The sequence below is a fragment of the Palaemon carinicauda genome, chromosome 2 (assembly GCF_036898095.1).
Source record: "Palaemon carinicauda isolate YSFRI2023 chromosome 2, ASM3689809v2, whole genome shotgun sequence".
NCBI lineage: Eukaryota > Metazoa > Arthropoda > Malacostraca > Decapoda > Palaemonidae > Palaemon > Palaemon carinicauda.
Window position 1 is genome coordinate 117,333,834 of NC_090726.1, and position 24,361 is coordinate 117,358,194.

Here is a 24,361-nt window from a genome sequence, read left to right on the forward strand (position 1 = left end):
AGGATCAGCCTGATGTGGGCTGATCTGCGAGGGGAGAGTTTCGTCAACGTCAAAAGGACTGCCATGGCCTCCAAAATGTTGATGTGGAAGTTCTTGAATTGAGAAGACCAGGTCCCTTAGACTTACGTTGTTGGGAGTGACCTCCCCATCCTTCCCTCGAGGCATCCGTGTGGATGGTGACTGATGGTGGAGGTGGTTGCAAGGGCACGGTTCTCTCTAGGTTCTTGGCCTTCGACCATGGCTTGAGAAGTGATCGTAGTAAGGTCGGTATCGGTCTTCTTTGATCTCTTCGAGCGTTTGATGCGTATCTTCTCCAGACTCTTGACGCATCTTTTAGTTGTGCTTTTAGAACTGGGTCTGTCACTGATGCAAACTTGAGAGAGCCCAGTACTCTTTCCTGTTGGCGTCTTGAGTTCCTGTCGGATTTCAGTAGTCTCTTGACAGATCCTGCGATCTCTCTCCTCTTCCCTGGGGGAATGGAGAGACGGTGTGACTTCAAGTTCCAGCCATTGAAACTCTTGAGTTGGAGAGAGTCGAGACTTCTTGATGTTGATCTTGAATCCCAGATGTTCCAGGAACTGGATCACTTTCTTGGATGCTTGCATACAAGCCGTCCTGGATGTTGCCTACACCAGCCAGTCGTCCAGGTACGCTGCTACCTGAACACCTTCTAGGCGTAGTTGTTGAACGACTGCGTCTGCAAGTTTCGCGAAAATCCTTGGGGCTATGTTTAATCCGAAGGGCATGGCTCTGAAGACGTACTTTTTCTTCTGAAGCCTGAATCCTAGGTAGGGGGAGAGAGGGCGGTTGATTGGAATATGCCAGTAAGCATCTGCCAGGAGGTATTGAGACCGTGTACGCCATTTTTGGTAGCAGGGTCCTTATGTGTTGAAGGGTTAACATCCTGAACTTGTTCTCTATGAACTTGTTGAGTGGCGACAAGTCCAGAATGACTCCTTCTAGGGAACACAAAACAGCCTTCCCTGAAATTTGATGGAGTTTGCCCTCCTTATTACCCGCTTGCTCAATAGTTTTAGGGTATATTCTTCCAGTACGGGGGTGGAGTGTTGGAAGAATTGAGGAAATGATGGTGGAGCCTCGCTCTAGCTCCATCCAAGTCCGTTCTTGATTAGGCTCTGGGCCCACGGATCGAAGGTCCAACGATCCTGAAATTGTTGGAGCCTCCCTCCTACCTGAAGCATCTCATTGCTTCTGTTTTCCGGAGGATTTACCTCCCTGACTGCATCCTCCCTTACCACCCTTACCTCGTGAGGGGTATTTTGAGGAGCCCCATCTAGAGCCTCTACCTTTGGTACGAAAGGTAGTGGTCTGCCTCTCAAACGTGACTGGGCAACCAGCTGTTGAGGTACCATCTGGTAAGTGGTTGGAGGTTGAGTAACCACTTTGGGGCACCGCGGTCATAGTGACTGTGGGATGTTGTTGTTTGGCAGGCCGAGAGGGTAACTAGGTCTCTTAGTCTAAATCTTAGGCTGGGGACCTTCATCTGGAGAAGACTTCCTCTTAGCTGACATGCCCCACTTCTGGAGAAGGTTTCTATTCTCCGTGGCGGCCTTGTCAACTACCTCCTTGACCGCTTCACTTGGGAAGAGGTCCTTACCCAAGATATTGGAAGCTATCAGCTTCCTGGGTTCGTGTTTTACCGCTGCTGACGCAAACACGAACTCTCTACATGCCCTTCTGGCTTTAATAAAGCCGTTCAGGTCCTTTACCAAGGTAGCCATGTGCATCTTGGCCATGACCATGTTTATATCCGGGGTGCTCTTTAGGCCTGCAGTCATCTCTAAACAGTTCTGTAGGGATAGAGATGCCGCTAGTCTTTCCTTCGTTTCTTGCTCCCTACACAAGAGAAAGTCTGACAGCATTGGGAGATTTTCGTTGAACTGACGTCTAGTGATATCTGCCACCAACTTCCCAACTGAGGAGGTAAGGTGGACTTCCTTCCAATCCTTATCCTCCATGGGCAGGGCTAATGACAAAGGTCTACACTCGTCGAGTGTAGGACAAGGTTTGCCTGCCTCTATTGCCTTAACAACTGCTTTAGGAGCCCTCGATGTAAATGGGAAGGCTATTGAAGCTGTAGCTAGAAAGGTAGGATGTTTCTTGCTGAGGGCTGACACCTTAGAATTAGTGTAGCCCACCTGCTTCAGGCTGCTTGACAAAAGAGCCTGTGCCTTGTCATGGTCAAATACTTTGACCTCCTTGGGTTCCGTCTCTTCCTTTAATGCTGGTTCCAGCTTCAGACGAATGAAGCAGTCTGGGTAAGCGTTGAAGCGTGGCCAGAACTGAACATCTTCGATAGGGACGACTCCCAACTTCTCTGAGATAAAGTGTTTGCCGTTAGTGATTGGCATGTACTCTGCATACCTCCAGGGATTAGTTTCAGAGCAGTTTAGGAGGTCTTGAACCCTGAGTCTCTTGTGAGACCCACAGTAGGCGGAGAGTCGAACAATTTGCCTTTTAAGTTTCGCATCCCTTTCTTCGCCTTGTTTGCGAATGCTCTCCATCAGCACCGTAAGATTGGCCAGTGCCTGTCTCATGTCATCTGATGGAGGGGCAGAAGATGTTGAAGGTAACGGCTCCAGAGCTGGCACCGACGGAAGGGACTCCGAATCGACTTCATCTTCTTCAGGAGTCAATGTAGACTCCTCCTCGTGACCTTCCCTCAGAAGATCCTTCTCAGTGTCCGAGGACACTTCAGACATCCTTTCAGACATCCTCTCCTCTTGATGGATGTCCATGCCTTGTAATGCGTTGCTGACTTCCGTTTCTACGGCAATCTGGATGCATGGAATCTCGGGTCGTGGCTGGGGTATGACAACTTCCATACCCGCTTTAGGGAACAGCAAGTTGCGCATCCTTTCGTTAGGAAGGTACTGTCCCGTTGAGTTTTTCTGAAACCCACATACCCATCTACGCAGCTTTTCTCGTGCTGCATCCCTTGACTCCGCTGACTTGGGGTCATCAAAAGCTTCGGTAACCAAGGCCTTGCATATGTTGCAGCCTTGGGGGTCCTAGTACTCTAGAGCTTCTTTAGTAGTGGTGCAGGGTGCATGAGCTCTGCACTCTTTATGGCCGCAGAAGTCCTTACTCCTGATGTTGCAGAAGATGACTTCGCACTTCACTTGGTCCTCCTGTAAAGAGAGGAAATTTAAATGAATATGCGGTAGTTTATCTCACCTGATAAACAATTATATAAAATATTACTATTAATATTTGAATCATTATAGCTTGGGATAGTCAAGCTAGAAAGGAACTAGGAAAGACGCATACTTGTGTTTCCTGTCCAGCCAATTGCTGTGACCTCCCCCAAAATTAAAGCCCTAGAGTCTTCCTATTCAGGAAACCCAAAGGAAGGGTTCTAATCCCTAGGGGTAGATAAGTGTAACTTAACACTGATCCTTCTCAAGGTTTTAATAATGTGGGGGTAAATTGTTAACTGATTAGCTATCAGTGTGGTAAAAGAAATCTTTTCTTTCGATATATGACTGGTCTCAACAATAGACTGTGCAAGGATACACAGGGTATGTTGGAAAACATGCCGGCTAGGCTAGCACCTGGCGGCACGATCGCCGGCTGGGGTAGTACCTGGCGGCACCGGCCCAGCCGGCAACGGGTTAGTACCTGGCGGCACCGGCCCAGCCGGCAACGGGTTAGTACCTGGCGGCACCGGCCCAGCTGGCAACGGGTTAGTACCTGGCGGCACCGGCCCAGCCGGCAACGGGTTAGTACCTGGCGGCACCGGCTCAGCCAGCATTCGCCGACTGGGTTTGTACCTGGCGGCACTAGCTGACAGAGAGAGAGAAAGCATGGAGTGAAGGGCTACCTTATTAAATGTTTGTTAACAATAAATTAGGGTGTAAATACTTAATCTTACTGCCTTCCTCCAGAATGAGGGTTCAAATGGAAGGGGAGAATGTATCATTCAGGCTTCCATCCAACCACAAAAACCGATGCCGGTCACTGCCGGCTCCGGGTATGTGGATGGCAGCCCAAGAGAGGACTGAAGAGCACTCGACAGGACAGGGGTCTCCCACCGGCAGCCGTCATACCCGGCACAACCTTTCCCGGAGCCTTGTGTTCATAAGGGAAGACTGAGTGACTATACAGCTGCTTATGTAGGAGCCCGGACGACCCACAACCTACCCGGCAAGCGGTGAGATTGTAGGACGACGGCCACAGGGTTGCAATGGCTAGGCCATCGATAAAGGACAGAGAGGGGCAGGGAGAAGGGTCCTGTATAAAGTGTGGAAGAAGGCGGCAAGGTTGCTGCCCCTACCACACAAGGGAGAAACTCTGTTTCAGCATTGGCGCTATCCTAGGCTGCAGAAGAATATCCATTCTTCAGCTTAGGGTCTGCCGAAACAGTGTTAGGAGGAGGCGGCAGGATTGCCGCCACCTCCCAACAGGGGGGAAACATCGTTTCAGTGTCGGCACCATCCTAGGTGGCAGAAGAATGTCTATTCTTCATCCTAGGGTCTGCCGACACAGGACTAGTCTTCTAGACCGCAGGGGAGAAGGTGGCTGCATCATACAACCACTGCAAGTGCGGCCTAAGGAGGTATAGCCTCCTATGCCGGCAGCTGAAAGCCGGCAGGGGAGTGACTACTCACCCTGCTGCTCTTCCGCCAGCAAAAGGACTGAATACTCTGAGTTTCTGTCGAAAGAACCAAAGCTGGCTATCCACCGGCAAGGGTAACAGACAGAAAACCCTAGCCTAGTCAAGCCGGAGTGTCTACTCTAAGGCAGGACCAAGATAGGGTTGTCGCCTAGGGCGGCACTCAGAGGGAAGAGGGATTACCCATAAATCTCCACAGGAGACAAGTATCGAGTTATATAATAATTCTAGGAGATATCTATCGCCTTATGAATTGATAAAACGATACACGAGGGTAAACTGGGAACATGTATGAAAGTATACTAAAGCGCATAGGCTAGCTAGCCTAGCTCAAGGTGAGATTTCGGTTACCTAAATCGCCGAAACTCTAACGTATAAAATCGATATAAGGAAGAGGAAATATATGCAAAATTATGTATATCTTTACAAGTATAATGTGCCTAAATAGCTTCATATTTTATTAATGCTATTACAACTAGGAATGTCGTTCTATATCATGCATGAAAGTAAACTGAAGCGTATAGGCTAAGAAGCTTAGCGCGGGGCAAGGTTCGGTTACCTAAATCGCCGAAACTCTAAAGAATACAATCTACATAATATATAAGTTCCTAGTAAAATCTTAATTGAACAGCTTCATAAATATTCATGGTATTACAACCGGGAGTGTCGTTCAGCTAACTAAATAACACTTGCGTTATTAACGACAGCGCCCATGGCCCCTCTGGTGATTGGCGAAGCTTCAGACACTTAAAATTACTCTAATTTCTCTGTGAAGCAGGAGCTGAAAATTATACACAGTAAAGAATAAATACTCAACTTTCCAGAGGCAGAAGAAGTTGGAGATTGCATGATAAATCCTTAGATATCGAGCACAAACGTTAGAGCAACAGGGAAAACCACCGTGCGAAACTGCTACGAAATTAGGAATAAGCGGCATCTTGGATATAGCGCCATCTGGATACTCAATAGTAGTACGGGAGGAAGGGTAACCTTGATAATGGCTCCCCTTCTATTTTTGCCTCTTTTCCCCCTCAAAGCGTAAACGCTATTCGGGGTGAAGATTGCTATGTGTCGTATCAAGATATACAGTCTCCTGATATGCGATATCCTTAAGAGAAATTTTAAGGATATTCGCGCCAGGAGTTAGAATTCTGGAGACCTAAAGGTTAATTCTCTGGGAATATCACTGTAGCCAAATATCCCTTAGAAAGCTACCAATAGGAACCTTCCATCTGGACGACATGGCTTGAACCCAGAAATGTTTGGTATTTGGTCCATATCTTAGCATGGAGAATGTGCACTTGAGACCAGGTGTTCAAATTGCAACTGTAATCATAAATCCACTGACTGGGGCTATGAGCTGTATAAGTTGGAAGAAGCTGCCCCCAACAAATCCATTTTGGAACATTATAAGTGTGGGATATGCCAAAAAACTATTGAATAAATCGAATAGCTATGCAAAGGCATTAAGATCAAACCTACCTAGTACTGCCAATAGTTCTAGAAAGAGAAATATACCATCTGATAAAATGCTAAATGACATTGTAAGCATATGACATCCTGAGGCTCTGCCCTGGTTTATTAAAATCTGGGCATTGTCCACCTCTGTACCACCTTCGTCTTCCATCACCAACAATTACACTAACCCCTCTCACGCCATGTCCTTGCCCGATTTGATGGAGGTTCTACTCGAAACGAAGTTACCAGGTGCACCTATAGTGCAGAAGGTGTAAAAACCTGGTTGCTCACCACCTATTAATCAGAAGAGAGAGAGACCTCCATCTCTCATGCCCCCATCCATAAGAAACATCAGTTATGACGTCAAATGAATATGCTGTTTTGTCTGTTGATGTTTCTAATCTACCAGAAGACAGTTTCAATAAACCCGAAATTCAAGTTGAGGTCCACGATCCCTCTCAACAATTAGATCAAAAAGACAAAAATAACAAATGCAAAACTCAATCTTTCAAGACCCTCTAATAAACCACCGAGAAATATTGTCAGATCAAAAATTGCTAATGTGAAGGCTTTATCCAAGGTGTCTTCCAAAAATAAACCATAGTTTTTTCCTGCATTTTGCAATGGAATTGTCAGGATGTAAGGGCCAAATATGAAGAACCTAAGCTCCTCATTCATGAGCACTCCCCCATAATTATATGTGTACAGGAAAGCAAACTTGATGGTAATACTCCTTGTTCTCACGAATGTATAAGCTACAGGACACCATATGATCAACGAGTAGGGAACCATTGCGGAAGTCTTATATACGTTCGCTGAGATGTTCCCCAAATATTTTTGTTTATTCGTACACCTTTGTAGACAAAGGCTGTACAGATTGATATGGGAAGAAAATACACCGTTTGTTCTTTTTACATGCCTCCAAATGATAACATCTCATATGATAATTTAGTAGAGGTGATTCAACAACTCCCTTAACCTTTCCTTCTAGTTGGAGATTTGAATGGTAGACATCCTTTATGGGGCGATGTTTTAGCAAACACCAGGGGCAATATTATATCATCAATTGTAGAAAATGAGGATGTTGGACTCCTTGATACAGGACAGTCCACACACTTATGTTCAGACAGGTACTCTGTCGTGCATTGACCTTTCAATTGAAAGCTCTGACTGCCTTCTCGATTTTGATTGGAGAACATTAGATGGTTGGCATACTAGTGATCATGTGCCTATCATTATGAACACCAACAATGGTCCACCTTTACAAAGATCTCCACGATGGAATCTTGACATGGCGGACTGGATTAAATTTCATGAGCAAAGTGAAATCGAGGGGAGTGCAGGACAGTTTGAAAGTGTTGATGATGCCATAGAGTGGATTAACGTTCTACGGCAGGTCGTTCTATGAGGAGTATCTGTATTACTCTGCAACCATTCTTCAAATGCCCTCTTTTTCTCTTCTACTTTCATCTTTACTTCTTCATTACACCGTTCACTACCCTTCCTCATTGTGCCACCCACAATCCTCTTGCTGCCTCCAACAATCCTCTTGCCACACACATCCCTTGCTATCCCAACAAAATATTATTTTACTAACTTCCACTCTTCCTATATATCATCAGTTTCTCTCACCTTCACCCTTTCATATGCCTCTTCCAACCTTTCTTGATGCAGTTAAAAATAAGTGTAATAATGGAGCAACATTTTTCCAGACAGATTTGGTTAAAAAGTATTTCCCCATCCTCCCGTTTAAGAGGTTGGAGGGATAGAATTCCTGTAAACCCTTTTTCATAATGATCATACATTCACACAACCTATCCATGACACTGATATAGGCTCTTCCATGGCCATCCAACAATTCTCTGGTTAGGGCCTACCCTAACACCTGCATTAGGAGGTTGACAGGAGTAATCACCTCCACTCCTATACAGGACCAGGTACTCTTGACATACCTTGGAAAAGGTAACCCAGCCAGTTTAGTTCTTAGGAACTTCCCCCTACCTAAGGAAAAGTTTCCTATTGAAGGATGATGGTTAGTATTTTTGTAGAAAGAAATCAGAAATTTTTAAAGTAATTTGTATTTTTCCTAACTCTATTAACCTGAGTCCTTATTTACACTTCCTGCCTCAACCTCCCAGCAATTCCTAGGCCTTGGAACAAAAGTGGGTGCATAGCAGACTGTCGGGTGTGTGGATCTTCCCGTCCACTCGCTAGTAATTAATACCACCTTTTCAAAGTTGAACCCCTGTTTACAGCCAAGTCGAAATAATATTCTTATCAAGGAACTCGGGTTTGTTTAGTTGGGAAAATACAAATTATTCTTTAAAAGTTGTAGTATTTGGGTACAGTAGGTTCTCAATTGTCTTATGCTTCATGCATAAATACTGTTTGTTCATTATTCATTCATTGCCTTCAATATGTAAATCTTGATGAGGTAAAGGCAAAGGGGAATTAATATTTTAAATTAGTTAGGTCTAGATTAAAGAAGCGATCCAAGTATATAAAGATATGTTAGAGTAAAACTAAGAAAATTGGTTAGTTTTGTTGGCTGATGTCACCCACGGGTGTTGTTGATGAACTGTGATCATGGTAGAGTTTGGTTAATGATGTAATGACCATTAATGTAAATTTTGATTTGTTCCGTAACCGAAATACAAACCACGCTATTTACATTGGGTTTACTTTCGGCGTAGCTGAAATGACGAGCCAATAGTTTTTAACGAGGGTTAACTACCCCCACGCTAGTTAGCGGGGGTAGGGGAAGGGGTAGCTTGCTACCCCTCCCCCCCCCCACACCAGTGATTTGCTTCACTTCACTTTTGGCTCCGGCGATGAACAGACGTGTCTGTCCATCGTCCTCGTTTGACAGCCTTAATCTTTTTTGCTTTTCCTCAGCTTGTGTGTGTTTGAAGTTGGCTTCACCCTTGGATATCCATCATGTGCAAGTGCCCTGGTATTGCCGGTCGCCCTTGCGGTACTTTCATGTCTGCGGTGGATACAGATCCTCACACCCTTTGTCCGCAGTGTCGAGGCCGACGGTGTGACAGAGAAAATACTTGTAGTAAGTGTAGGGAGTGGTCTGCCTCACAGTGGGAGAAGTTTGGCCGCCGGCGTAAGAAGTCCAAGAGAGACCGTTCTCCTTCTGGGGTTGCCTTGAAGGAGGAAGGCTCTCGGGACTCTTCTTCCGTCGCCCAAACCTCCTCCGAAGCTCCCCCTCGTCCGGCTCCTAAGGAGAGACCGCCGAGTGGGAGCGCAGGCCCTAGTTCTGTTTCCCGACCTTGGGTTGGGGGAGAGGGCGTCGCCTCCCATAGCGGGGCGGCTCCCCCTCCTCCCCCGAGGGAGGTTATTGATAATGATTCTTTGTCTCATGATGATCTCTTTCAGCTTTGGGCTTCCTTGGGGCTGAAGGGCCTGCCCTCCAAGGAACCCCTGTTTGACCTTGTCCAATTGGGGCCGCTGTTAAGCAGTCGCCGGTGATAGCAGAGGTAGATCCTCTGTCTATCGTCGACGTCGTGGTGACAGAGGCTTCCGACGGGTCGGGGCAAACCTCTGCGGTTCCTGATGAGGATGACATTGCTGAAGGCTCTCCTCCCCCTTCTGTACATCCTTCGAAGGGGGAAGGGAGTCCCACGGGCTCTTCTGCTGTCAAGCCTCCCTCTCGGGGGAGAGCTTTGACTGAGACTCCCCTTCGGAGGACGGATGATCCTGATGACCCCCCTCGTGGCCGCCTTCGCCCTAAGGCTCACCGTCCGCCAACGCGCCATCGCTCGCCTACGCGCCATCGATCGCCTGCTCGCCATCGATCTCCCACGCGTTACAGGTCCCCTGGACACCATTGACAGCGCCCACGCGTTCCCTCACCTATGCGCTAACGTGTTCACTCGCCAGCTCGCCCACGCGCTTACTCGCCTACACGCCCACGCGATCGTTCGCCCGCGCGATTGCGCGCCCGCGCTTCAACAACCTATCGCGCGCGACTCCTTAGTGTCGCCTACGCACGAGCGTCAGCACGACCCTCGTTCACGACGAGTTCCGCAGCTCGCGACAGCAGCAGGGACGCGTGTCGCCAGACCGCATTCAGGATCGCCCCCGCCTAAGCGCAGGTCTCTTTTTCAGGATAGGGAAGACCCATCAGAGAGGTCAGAACAACTTTCTTCCCCTTTTTCCTTACAGGCAGGTCCAGTGGTGTCCACTCCGAAGGATCGCCTGATCCTCTTCCCTCCAGCAGGAATTTCGGACTCTGTGTCCGTGTCTCGGCAGTCTTGGTTTGGTCCTCTGATGCGGGCGTTAGTGAAGGCTATGAAGCCGGCACTCGCCGATCAAGGACACAAGCCAACGGCCACCTCGCCCCTGCTGAAGAGAAGGAGAGGAGTAGACTTCGTGGTGACTTTTCCCAGGGAGAAGCTGGTTCCTAAGAGGTCCGTCAGGAAGGCTCCATCCCCTTCGCAGGCGCTTTCTCCTTCTCCTGAAGACGAGGCTTTTCCGTCCTCAAGAGAATCCAGTGAGGTGGCGGTCTCCCCCTCGGCACCAAGGGACGAGTCGTCTCCTTGTGGAGGGGAATCGTCTCGCGTGGAAGGAACCTTCCAGACCTCTTTGTTGGGGTCGTGTATCCCGCCCAGGAGGGAACCTAAGGACTCCAAGACGATTCCGAAGTCGTCTTCTCGAATTCGTCAGGATCCAGCTGCACCCCAGGAGAACGTCCACGCATCTCCCCAGGAAGAGATTCCGGGGACGGGAGACTTAGCTGCCAGTCCACAGGGAGGAGACCAGCAAGAGTCTGAGCACGCCTTCTGGCAAGTCCTGACCCTGATGAGACAGCTCAACGGGTTCATGGACCCCGTGATCGCCCCATGTGAAGGCAAGGACACGGTCCTGGATCAGGTGTACGGAACTCAGAAGCCCCCCAAGGCCAGCGTGGCTTTGCCCTGGTCTCAGGGGCTGAAGAGTGCCAGAGCCAGGGCCAGTGCTCAACTCGCGGTTCTCGCTTCCTCCAGTCGTTCCTCTGCCGGGAACAAACTCCTTCCACCTCCTCGTCTCCAGCAGAGGAGGTATTTTGAGATCATGGGGGAGTCTAGCCTCGCTCTTCCCCTCCATCATTCGGTAGAAGAGCTCGCTAGGGGAGTTCCCCTTGAGAAGCTCTCCGCCCGGCAGGTGACGTTCTCGGCGTCGGAAATCCTGAGCCATGAGAAGGTCGCGAAGTGCACCATGCAGGTTTCCCTTGAGAAGCTCTCCGCCCGGCAGGTGACGTTCTCGGCGTCGGAAATCCTGAGCCATGAGAAGGTCGGGAAGTGCGCCATGCAGGCCACTTCGTGGCTGGATATCTGGCTAGGTTCTCTGGGCATCCTATTGTGCTCCGAGGATCTGTCTAAGGAGACCAATAGGAAGGCCCTGGAGACCTTCTTCCTCTCGGGCACTCGCTCCATCGAGTTCCTGGCCCATCAGGTTACCAACCTTTGGGCCAACTCGGTGTTGAAGCGTCGTGATGCGGTGACCGAGAAGATCCACCCGAAGGTCCCCGCCGTGGATGTCTGCAGGCTCAGGCACGCTTCCCTCCTTAGGGAGAATCTGTTCGAGCCACAGGACATGGAACGCACAGCTGAGAGGTGGAGGAAGTCAAGCCAGGACTCCCTCCTCCAAACGGCCCTTGCATCTCGGCCCTATAAGCCTCCAGCTCCGCAGCAACCGCAGCAGCAGCCTCGTAAGACACCAAAGCAGGCACCGGCAGCTAAGAAAGTGGTGCCTAAGCCCCAGCCCTTTCCAGCCAAGGACAAGATGGGCGGTAAGTCCTCCAGGGGAGGCAAGACTCCTAGAGGGAGCGGCCGCGGCCGCAAACGCTAGGAGTGGCAGTCCCCCCGCGTGTCCACCTGTGGGGGGATGCCTTCAAAGTTGCGTGCACAGGTGGCAGCAACAAGGGGCTGATGCTTGGACGGTCTCTGTGATCGGCCAAGGCTATCGCGTCCCATTCACGACATCTCAACCTCCCCTGACAGCGAATCCAGTGTCGTTGAGCTCCTATGCCATGGGATCGGTAAAGGGGCTAGCCCTTCGGGCAGAAGTAGAGACCATGCTCAAGAAGGATGCCCTCCAGGAGGTCGTCGACGGCTCCCCAGGCTTCTTTAGTCGACTCTTTCTTGTAAAGAAGGCGTCTGGAGGCTGGAGACCTGTCATCGACCTCTCAGCTCTGAACAAGTTTGTCAAGCAAACTCCGTTCAGCATGGAGACAGCGGACACGGTCAGACTTGCAGTGAGACCACAAGACTTCATGTGCACACTGGATCTAAAGGATGCGTACTTCCAGATCCCAATCCATCCGTCTTCCAGGAAGTACTTGAGATTCAGCCTAGACAGCAAGACCTACCAATTCAAGGTGCTGTGCTTCGGTCTCTCCACAGCACCTCAGGTGTTCACCAGAGTGTTCACCCTGATTTCATCTTGGGCGTACAGGAACGGCATCCGTCTCCTTCGTTATCTGGACGACTGGCTGATCCTAGCAGATTCGGAGTCGACCCTTCTTCGACACCGAGACAGGCTTCTGGGACTTTGCCAGGATCTGGGGATCGTGGTAAATCTCGAGAAGTCCTCTCTGCAGCCGTCCCAACGACTGGTTTATCTAGGCATGTTGTTAGACACCAATCTCCACAAAGCCTTTCCATGAGACGACAGGATAGCAAGGCTGAGGAGGGTGGCGGAACCCTTCCTCAGGTGAGAAGAGCTTCCCGCCCAATCGTGGTTGCGTCTCTTAGGTCACCTGTCCTCCCTGGCTCGTCTGGTTCCAAACGGCCATCTCAGGATGAGATCCCTGCAGTGGCGGCTCAAGTCCCGGTGGAATTAAGGATCCGATTCCTCGGACTTACTGGTCCCGATAGGACCTTCGGAACAGGCAGACCTGCGGTGGTGGCTGGTCGACGAGAACCTGAGAAAGGGAGTAGATCTTCTCGTCCTCCCCCCGGAGTTGACACTGTTTTCGGACGCGTCAAAAGAAGGGTGGGGGGCGCACATTCTGAACCAGAGGACCTCAGGCCTTTGGTCAGAATCAGAAAAGTACCTGCACATCAACCTGCTAGAGATGAAGGCCGTCTTTCTGGCTCTTCAGCAGTTCCAATGGACCCTGGTGGGTCACTCCGTGGTGGTGATGAGCGACAACACCATGGTAGTGGCTTATATCAACAAGCAGGGAGGTACTTTTTCGCAGCAGCTATCCCATCTTGCAGTAGAGATTCTGAGGTGGACCGAAGTCCACTCGATAACACTATCAGCTCGCTTCATTCCTGGCAAGAGGAATGTGCTCGCCGACAGTCTGAGCAGGGCTTCGCAGATAGTGAGTACCGAGTGGTCTTTGGATCCTCAGATAGCCAACAAAGTCCTGACTTTGTGGGGTTCCCCGACCGTGGATCTGTTTGCGACAGCTTTGAATTTCAAACTGACCCTCTACTGCTCCCCAGTCCCGGACCCCAAGGCACTCTGGCAAGATGCTTTCCAACAACGGTGGGACAACATCGACTTGTACGCCTTCCACCTTTCTGTCTGATGAGAAGGGTGCTCAACAGGACCAGACTATCGGTCAACTGTTTGATGACTCTGATAGCTCCGCTATGGCATCACGCAGAATGGTTCCCGGACCTTCTGCAACTCCTGACGGAGCTCCCGATAGAACTCCCCCCACGACACGAGTTACTCAGATAACCACACTGCAACATCTTCCACAAGGCCGTAGCCTCGCTTCAGCTTCACGTCTGGAGACTGTCCTGCGTCTCCTCACGGAGAAAGGCTTTTCGCAACAGGTTGCAGAGAGGATGTCTCGGCACCTGCGAAAGTCCTCTGAGGGAGTCTACCAGGCGAAGTGGAGAGTCTTCTGTGGTTGGTGTCGTGGGAGGGGTATCTCTCCACTCGATGCCACTATTCCAGCAATAGCGGATTTCCTCGTTTATTTGCGGGAGGAAATGCGCCTTTCGGTCTCAGCGGTGAAAGGCTATCGCTCATCCTTAAGCTTGGCTTTTAGGCTAAAAGGAGTGGACATTTCTTCCTCGCTGGAACTCTCTCTACTCATACGTAGCTATGAGCTTACCTGCCCTCAGTCGGAAGTGAGACCTCCTCCTTGGAACGTGGTTCGGGTCCTCAGGGCTCTTAAGAGACCTCCATTCGAACCATTACGCCAGGCCTCTGATCGCCACCTGTCTTGGAAGACGGCTTTCCTGCTCGCTTTGGCCTCTGCCAAGCGAGTTAGTGAACTTCATGGTCTCTCGTACAACATCGCCCATTCAAGGGGATGGGGGGAGGTAACGTTCAGGTTCGTCCCTGAGTTTGTTGCCAAGACTCAGAATCCTGGAGTGCCGGACCCACGATTCGACTCTTTCAGGATCGTGAGTCTCCGTTCTGTAACAAGCGACCCAGACCAGCTGCTACTATGTCCAGTGAGGAGTCTGAGGTATTACTTGAAGAGAACACCTGCAGTTCGTCCTCAAGTGCAAGCATTGTTTGTTAGCACAGGCAGGACGAAGAGGAGGGTCACCAAGAATACCATCTCGTCTTGGATTCGAAGGGTTATCCATCACGCCTTGAATCCAGACCCTCCTTCGTCACGTCGCCCTAGGGCACACGACGTCAGGGGCATTACTACGTCCCTGGCCTTCAAGAGAAACTTCTCTGTGACGCAGGTGATTCAAGCTGGGGTCTGGAAGCGTCAGACGACCTTCACAGCCCACTACCTGCAGGACGTGACCCACAGGAGCCTCGATACCTTTTCTATTGGCCCTGTGGTGGCTGCACAACAGCTTGTCTAACCTCAGGCTCCTTTATGAACAAATAGCAGTAGGTTGAGGGCGTTGTTACCCGGTTTTAGTCTGCGTGAATGAAAGAGTATGTTTGACCCTTAATTCTTTCTTCATCCTCCCCTCTCTTCGGGAAGCAGCATCCTGGTCTCCGCATAGCTGACCTCAACCTCTGCAGGTAAACCATGCTTCCTTGTGCTCCTAGTATTAAGTTTAATACTGTCGCGTCCCCCATACCCTGACGAGGTGGTATTGGGAACGTCCTATCCTGGATTCCTATCTAAAGGTCTCAAGGTCAACTTCATAGGACGAGTCACGCTCTTTCCTCCACACACAACTTATGTAGGCCACACGTTCCTTGCGAAGCAAGGAACTTGTGAGGTGCAGGGGCTCCTTTTCTCAAGTGCTACTCACTGGGAGGCGGAGCCCCCGGGTAAAGCCAAAGTCAGTAAGGCTGGGGACTTTCCACCCTTCCTAAGGGGTAAGTCACCCAATGTAAATAGCGTGGTTTGTATTTCGGTTACGGAACAAATGACAAATTCGGAGATAATTTGTATTTTTCCTAACCATACATACCTTAGCTATTTACACATATTTGCCCGCCAGCCCTGTCCCCCAAGTCAAGTCCTACCTCTAAGTGAAGTGAAGGAAATCACCGGTGTGTGGGGGGGGGAGGGGTAGCAAGCTACCCCTTCCCCTACCCCCGCTAACTAGCGTGGGGGTAGTTAACCCTCGTTAAAAACTATTGGCTCGTCATTTCAGCTACGCCGAAAGTAAACCCAATGTAAATAGCTAAGGTTTGTATGGTTAGGAAAAATACAAATTATCTCCGAATTTGTCATGTTCCAGGTAGGGTAGGTAGTATTTCTTGCCAAATTATTCAATTTATGGAGTTTTTTTTTTATTAATTTCATAAAGCCTTTTGATGTTGTTACACCTGTTAGTTCTTAAAATTCTACATCAGTTTTTTTTAAGTAATTTCAAACCAACTTTCGAGGTTGTTATACATTTTTGGAACTTCTAATGCTATGGAGGAGGGAAAACTTCTATGGCTTTGTTGGTAGGAGATGGGATATTAGTACAGTACTAGCATAACCTCTCCTTATACATTAATTAATAGTATCGCTGTCCAATATTACTAAATGTTCTTGTAAAATAATTGAGAGTGAATGTATTTAATAATATATCTCAACCTAGGAAAGATGTGTACAGTATATTCTTAACCATCATAGACCCATCTCTCTTTTCTCTTATTTTTTCTCGGGAGAAAGGTACAAACTGAGTTCGTAATTTTGTACCTTAAGTTATACAGTACTGTATATCTTAATACTGAGTATTCTTTATTTTATTTATCTTTTGCAGTTTATTCTGTACTTCCTATCATGGGCTTTTAGTATTTTGCTTTTCCAAGAGGTATCAGCATATCTAGTACTAATAATAATTATTTCCAAGAGTTATACTTGCTTTTAACTTCATTATTGATAAGTATATATTATTGCTTTATATTTCAGGGATCCATCCTTTCCTCGTCTTGGCCAGATGATCATGGATTATGAAACACCCCTGAAAAAATTGAATGAAGAATTTGTACCACACACCAAGCTCCTGTCAGTAGCATTAGGATCTTTGGTAGTTTTGTATCCACGAAGAAACCTAAAAGCAGAACAGTGGAGGTGAGGGCCAAGTTAGTAGTACACTACAATAAAATTTGTAATTTCCATCATGAATATGAATAAAGGGACTATTTAGTTTATCTATGAAATCTTTTCTTATATCCTTGTACAAATAACTAAGATTTTTTTTTATCCCCTACAGAGCAGCACAAATGTTAAGCTTAGTAAGCACCCCTAGTCAGCTCCTCAATCCTGCTCAAACTGATGTGATGCCTTGTGAATATTTATCGCTGGACTCCATGGAGCGTTGGATTATCCTAGGATATATGCTTATACCTCAGATTCTGCAGAAACCTCAAGCTCTTGATTGCTGGACACAGGCATTGCAAACAGGATGGGTAATCACATTGTTTAGGTAAGGTCTAGTCATATATACGTTTAGTTTTAGACAATTAAATTGGCAGGGGAAATTTTTGTGTGAAAATTAAATTTACAGGTATTGATTATTACTTCGTTTCTTCCAAGTAGTGTTTAGATTGAACAGTGGTAGCATTTAAAAAATATGTAAATTATGAACTTTGTAGACTTTTTTTCTATAAAATTATTTGTTACTTCAGTTTTTTTTTTTTTTTAATCATACTGGATGCATTTAAATGCTGCTGGTGAGTACAGTATTATGGAAGGACTCTTCAGAAACTTCATAATTATGATATATTTTAATATATATAGTGCAAGGTTACCTTTGTAATCTAAATTTTCAAATCTTTATTACAGGGATGAAGTTCTGCATCCTCATTCTTACATTCAGTCTTTCTTGGAAACCAAAAAAGAACTCGGTAAACGTAATTCCGATGTCAAAGAAAGTCACTCTCAGGCTGTTACAAATGCGTAAGTTAAATTTGGTGCTTTAGTCATGGTTTAAAGAGGAATTTTTTTTACTTTGATATATACTGTATATTATATATAATTTATCCTCATTTTATTATAAGTTATTCGAGTAGATCATAGGAGATAATTTTGTTTCTAATGTTTATGATAATTTTGGGGGTAACTTAGCTCATTGAAACTTGTTCCTTTCCCTTTCTTATATGTATTGATAATTTCATTCATGTTCTTATATTTTGTTTCATCACAACCCCATAAATCATAGACATTTGTAGTGTTCGAATATCTCCTGACAACGGTTTTTCTGTCTAACTCGTAGAAAAGGGGCAATAACGTGTGGCACATATGCTATGTAAATCTGCGATTACTCATCAGTCATCTGATCACAAATTTGTGAGTGAGTGAATGATGTTATTAGGCTATGTGCACTTTTTATGAAATGTGTTTGTTCCATAACTGAAATACAAACCACGCTATTTACATGGGGTGATTACTTCGGCGCAGCCGATGACGAGCCATAAAGTTTTAACGAGGGTTTCCTACCCCACCGCTAGTTAGCGGGGGGGGGGGTAGGGAGGGGTAGCTAGCTACCCCTCCCCCTCACACACACCGGAGAATACTCCACTTTACCTTTGGCTCGTATAGCGATCGGAAGTCTCCGCTCCTATCCTCACATGATGGCCATTATTGTTTTGTCTTTTAACTTACCTTTTCTCATACTTAATATATTTAAACATTATTGATGTTTATGTATATTTTGTTGTATAGAAAATAGTAAGTTTCCTTTGCTTTCGGTGTTGTGTGGTGTGTGTTGTGTACGTTCTACGAGAGTATCGCCGGCTTTGCAGGCCACTACGATCTTTTCTTGATCACGGCCTTTCACTCCTAGGCCACCATGGTTGCCTTCATGGAGACCGGCCCTTCTCTTGAGGTCGTTCACCTCTTACTCCGTACTACGCCTACGATAGCCTCTCAGGACCGAGTCGCTATTTCGTTTTATTTGTGTCAATTATTTTTATGAATATAATTGTGTTTTCACTTTTCTGCTCAGGGCTCACGTCCCTTCAGGGGTCGGTGATCCTTGGTACATTCAAAGTCAGTTGCATAATTATAATGTTATAATTCTGTTTTGTTAACCTTCGTTCCCCCCCCTCACCTGGGCATGCCGGGTGGGGGGGGCGCATACCTTCTTTCGTTCTTGTGTTTTTTCCCTCGGGGTTTCTCTTCGGAGTTTCACCCGGCGGAATTTCTGTTAAATAATTATTCTGTTTTATTTTCCAGTTTGCGATACTGTTTTTTCGTGCCTGTTGTGTGCCTTCGAAGCAGAGCAGTCCTGTTTATCCTGGGGAGTCGGCTTCGCCGCCGTCTCACAAGGCGTTCGTCAGGGGCATTCCCTTCTCTTAGAAGTTCCCCCGTGACTACTGCCAGCTCTTTATTGCATCCTAGAACGATAAGGAGGTTCGCCTCCTGGGTAGTTAGTTAACTTCCCTTTTTACTTTCCTTGGTCTTTAGGTGGTTATGCTCTGGGGGCTGAGCGGCCGCCCTTGTGACTTGCTCAAGGGGCTGAGCGGCCGCCCTTGTGACTTGCTCAAGGGGCTGAGCGGCCGCCCTTGTGACTTGCTCAAGGGGCTGAGCGGTTGCAAGGCTAGACCATGGTACTAGCGACTATGCTCTCGGGGCTGAGCGGTCGCTTCTGTAGCTATGCTCATGGGGCTGAGCAGCTGCAGGATCAGTCTGGCCATCTCTCGTTCGCGAGGGAGGCCGCACTAAGGGCTCCTCCTCGGAGGATTGCTCCTTTTGTCTCTTCTACGAAGTGTCCCCTCCCGTTCGCGTGAGAGGACACTCACAGAGACTCCTCTTCGGAGGATTGTTCCTGTTACGTCTGCTGATCTCAGGGCCTTTTGGGGCTCCATCACCAGTCTCCTCTATGAAGTGCTCACCTCTCTCGTTCGCGAGAGAGGCCACTCATAGAGACTCCTCTTCGGATGATTGTTCCTGTTGACAACAGCTTGCTGTTCAGTCACTAGTACTTCGGTGTTTAGTGACAGGGAAACTTCGGTTTCTCTTTTTCCCTGACCCTTCGGGGTCTCCGAGCTTTAGTTACGCAGTTCCCTCGGGCTCTCGTAACTTTAGTCACTTCTACACTTCGGTGATTAGTGACGAAGAAACTTCGGTTTCTCGTTGCGTTGACCTTTCGGGGTCTTGCAACTAATCCTCAGTGTACCTTTTGCCTGCTGTATCCGTTCCTGACTGCAGACGTGCCTTGGGCGCCCACGCCCCAGTTATCTAACGGGCTCCTCCCTTCGGGGCAGGAGAGACTTTCTCACACCTTGAGTAAGTCCCTTAAGTGCCAGGTATCGCCTGCGCGCCAACTTTCTCTTACGCGCTAGCGCTCGACTGCTGTTCCTGAGTCTTCCTTCAGAGACACCCTGTTCCAGTATTCAGTTAGGCTGCTACCAACGTTCCCTGCGCATTTGCGCACATCGTTGGGGTTCCTGAGTTAGCGCACTGGCGCTCACCAGCGTTTCAGCCTACGGTGTCTCTAAGTCTCTTCTACGAAGGACACCTCTCCCGTTCGCGGGAAAGGTACCTCACAGAGACCACTCCTCGGAGTATTTAGCAGTCCCTCAGTTGATCGTCGGCACTGAAGTAGACCTCCTGGTCCTCTTCAGGGCCTCTTCAGGGGATGCCCTCCCTTTTAGGGACACATCCCAGTTCCTGATCTACGAGTTAGCTGACGATCTCCTGTTACACAGGGGCCTACGATCTTCACTCGCGCATAAGCGCTGAAGACAGCCCGCGTGATACGCACTAACGCGTAAGCGTTGATGATCGCCCGCGCGCGGGATGGTTTCCTGCGCGCGGGAAACCATCCCGCGATCGTCTAGGATCGTTGGCCGACGATCTTCTGTTACGCGCCAACGCGTAAATGCTGTAGATCGCCCGCGCACGGGATGGTTTCCCGCGCGCGTTCCCGCGATCATCGAGGATCGTTAGCCGACGATCTTCTGATACGCGCTAACGCGTAAGCATTGATGATCGCCCGCGTGCGGGATGGGTTCCCTCGCGCGATCTCGCGATCGTCTAGGATCGTTAGCCAACGATCTTCTGTTACGCGTAAATGCTGTAGATCGCCCGTGCACAGGATGGTTTCCCGCGCGTGACCTCCAAGGCCCTTCCGCTCGCGGTTTTTCCGCGTGCGATCGTCGAAGATCGCTAACCCGGCAACGGTCGCTAGCCGGCGATCTTCGGATCCAGCGCTAGGCGCGCAAGCGCTGACGATTTTCTTAGTGCGGGTAAGCGCCGAGGGTCGGTCTGTGCGCGGGATGGTTTCCCGCACGCGACAACAAGACCGTCCGCACACGGTTCTCCGCATGTGATCATCGACGGCCGTTAGCCAGCGATCTTCGAATCCGGCGCTAAGTGCGCAAGCACCTTAGTATGCATAAGCTCCGATGATCGTTACCATCCCGCGCACGGCAACGAGGCCATCCGCACGCGATCGTCGACGGCCGTTAGCCGCCGATCTTCGGATTCGGCGCTAGGCGCGCGAGCGCCGACGATCTTCACAGTTCGCGTAAGCGCCGGGGATCATTCTGTTCGTGGGATGGTTTCCCGCGCGCGACCATTTGAGGCGCACGCATCCATCGCACAGATCGTCCTCACGCGGTTTTCCAGCTCGTGATCGTCGTAAATTGTCCGCGCACGGGCACAGAGGTTTTCCCGCTCGTGATCGCCGACCATCTTGTCTCGCGCGCGAGCACCGACAATCTTCGCAGACGCGTGAGCATCGAAGATCGTCCGTGCGCGCGCGAATCACCGACGATCGTCTTTCATAGTTGGAGATTATACTCACTCAGGTACCAGGGTTTCCCGCTCACTGTCTTATGGTTTTCTTTCGGGCTAGCGCCGGCGATCTTCGTACTCGCGTAAGTGCCGAAGATCGTCAGCGTTATTCTTCCGCGCGTGGGATGGTTTCCCACACGCAATCGCCGACGGCGCTAGCACTGGCGATCTTTTTCGCCGAGATCGTTCGCGCGTGGGATGGTTTCCCTCTCTATCGCCCACGATCTTTCACGCGCAAGTGCCAGCAATCTGCATACGCGCGGAAGCGCGGGGATCGTTCACGCGGACACCGATACGGCCACGTTCACGCGGGTACACGGGCATGCGGGCGCGATTATACTGCTACGCATGCTTTATTCAAGTGCTACCCAGATCTGTGCTTTTCGCGCGATCGTCAGCGTGATCGGCGCACCATTCTCCGACGCGACCGCGCCCTGTTCACATCAGGGCTTATGGCGGTCAGGCCACCTCCACGTTTCCCCCCCCTGCAGCGCAGAACAGCGCCCTCTCCGGAGGGGGGGAGGTTTCCAGATAGGTCAAAGGTCTCTTCTCCCTTCTTTACAGGTTCTCTACAGGCGAACCCTCGTGTCATCTCCCCCAGAGGATCGAACGATCCTCTTCCCTCCAGAAGGACTCCCTGTCAGCGAGAGGGTTGGTCGGCATCCCTGGTGGGATGCCGTCGTCAGAACGTTCAAGCAGGCGATGAGCCTGTGCCTTCTGACTGGGGTCACTAATCAATAGCAGCTTCCTCTCCCCCTGAAGGGGGTGAGAGGAGTCTCTGGCATGGTGTCTCCCCCAAGGACTATCCTGTCCCTTCGAGAGTCCTTACGCAGGCGATGACCCCTCCTCGAACTTAATCTCCCCTCCCCTGCGGATGAGCACTACCCATCCCCAGGAGGGTCGGAAGACCCGGTCCTCTCCCCCTTCACTCCGTTGGGAGAATCCCCGCCTCTTCCTGAGGGTTCTATCGTGCGGGGGGGCGAAGCCTACGTCCTTCATTGCTGGGGTCCTGTTTCCCTCCTAGGAGGGATCCTAAGGCCCTGTTTTCCGCAAGGATCCAACAGGATCCTGTTGGACCCTTGGGGCATGTCTACGAGTCTCCCCTGGAAGAGCCTCCGGGGATGGGAGACCTTGCTGCCAGTCCATCAGGAGGAGCAGCTCCAGGGGTCGGAACTTGCGTTCTGGCAGGTTCTGTCCCTCAGGAGAAACCTCAAGGGGATCCCAGATTCAGAGGTTCCTCTTCGGTAAGGGAAGGATACGGTCCTGGACCGAGTTCTACTCACCCAAGGACTCCCTTACGCCAGTGCAGCTTGCCCTGGTCTCAGGGAATGGAGAGCGCCAGAGACTAGGCCGAGGGCCAGCTCTCCGAGCTTGTCTCCTTCAACAGTCCCGGTTGGTTTCGAGCCCCCCCCTCCTCCCTGGGTAGGGATCGGTGAGGGGACGGGCCCTCCGGGCGGAAGTCCAGTCCATGTCGGAGATACGCTCCCTCCATGAGGGGGCCAACGGGTTCCGAGGCCTCCTTAATCGTTTCCTTCCCTTCTTGACTCTGTACAGGGTTGTGAAACAGTCTCCGTTCAGCATAGCAACAGCAGACGCGGTCAGCTTTGCGGTGAGACACAAGACTTCATATGTACACTGGTCCGGTAGGACTCGTACTTCCGGTCCCGGTTCACCCTTCTTCAAGGAAGTACTTTGGAGTCCGCCTGGAAGGCGGATATACCAGTTCAAGGGCTGTGCTTCGGCCTCTCCACGGCACCACAACAGTTCTCCGATACTTCCTCTCGGATCTCTTCACGGGCTCTCAGCATCGGCATCCGGCCACTCCGTTTCCCGGGTGACTGGCCGATCCTGGCAGACTCGAAGGCATCCCTTCTTCGTCATCGGGACAAGCTCCTCGGACTTAACCAAGTTTTAAAGATCATGGTGGTCCTCGAGGAGTCCTCCCCGCAGCCCTCTCAGAGTCTGGTATACCGAGCCTGGTCTTAGGCTCCTATCTCCCGTAGCCTTCCCTTCACAACAGGGTACCAAGGCAGAGGAAGGTCGCGAGACCTTTCCTCACGCGAGAAGACCCTCCAACCCAGGGTTGTTACGTCTCTCCTCCCTGGCCCGTCTGGTTTCCACAGTCGCCCCAGGATGAGTTCTCTCCAGTGGCGACTCGGGGCGCGGGGGAGTCGGGGGCACGTCTCCCCAGATGCCGAGACCCCTAGGGGACAACTGGTACAGACGAGCCCATAGGGGTGGGAAGCAGAAGAGGGCCTACAATAGGGAGTGGTCCTTCTCGTCCTTCCCCCAAACTTGATGCTGTCTTCGGACGCGTCCAAGGAAAGGGGGGGCGGGGGGCACGTTCTGATCCACGGGTCCTCAGGCCGGTGGTCAGAACCAGGAAGAACCTCCTCTAGTCCTACTAGAGACGGAAACCGTGTTTCTGGCTCTTCAGTAGTTCCACCTAGCCTGGCGGACTACTCTAAGGTTATGAGGATCAACAACACCACAGTGATGGTTTTCTGGCCCGGACAAGGAGGTACTTTTCAGTACAACCTTCCCATCCTGCGGTAGAGATACCGGGATGGTCCGAGTCCCCCTCAGTCTCCTTAGCAGCTCGCTTGATTCCAGGCAAAGGAATGGGCTCGCCGACTGTCTGAGCAGTGTGTCACGGACACCACATTCCGAGTGGTCTTTGGATCCTCAAGTAGCCTACAAGTCCTGCCTCGGTGGGGCTCCCTCGGTGGACCGGTTCGCTACAGCACTGAGCTGCAAGCTTCCGCTGTGCTGCTCCCCTGTCACGATTCCCAAGGCCCTCTGGTAGGATGCCATCCAGCAACGGTGGGACACCATCGATGTGTTGTCTCCGTAGCTTGCTCCACTTCCCGCCGGGAGTCTATCCAGCATCTCCTCAAAGAAAGAGGATTTTTGCAACAAGTAGCGAAAAGGAGGCCTGGACACCTGCGCAAGTCTTCCGCAGTAGTCTCCCAGGCGATAGGGCGAGTTTCTGTGGCCGGTGTCGGGGAGAGGGCATCCCTCCACACGTTGCCGCTTCCAGCAGTGGCGGAGCCCCTAGTGGGATGGCGGGATAAATGTACCTTTTCAGTTTCGACTGTGAAAGGCTATCCCTCAGCCGTAAGTCTTGCCTCCTGGCTCTAGGGACAAACATTTCT

The 24,361-nt window shown here is 50.0% G+C and overlaps 1 protein-coding gene across 2 annotated transcripts in view; it reads left to right on the forward strand.

Annotated features, from left to right (window-relative positions):
* Hem (Nck associated protein 1 Hem) overlaps positions 1-24,361 on the forward strand; it is a 616,888-nt gene that overhangs the window by 268,738 nt on the left and 323,789 nt on the right. For both annotated transcript variants that reach the window (XM_068351161.1, XM_068351170.1), the window contains exons 5-7: positions 16,374-16,535; positions 16,678-16,890; positions 17,250-17,363. In XM_068351161.1, coding sequence (XP_068207262.1) covers positions 16,374-16,535; positions 16,678-16,890; positions 17,250-17,363 — 489 coding nt within the window. The remainder of the gene's footprint in view (positions 1-16,373; positions 16,536-16,677; positions 16,891-17,249; positions 17,364-24,361) is intronic.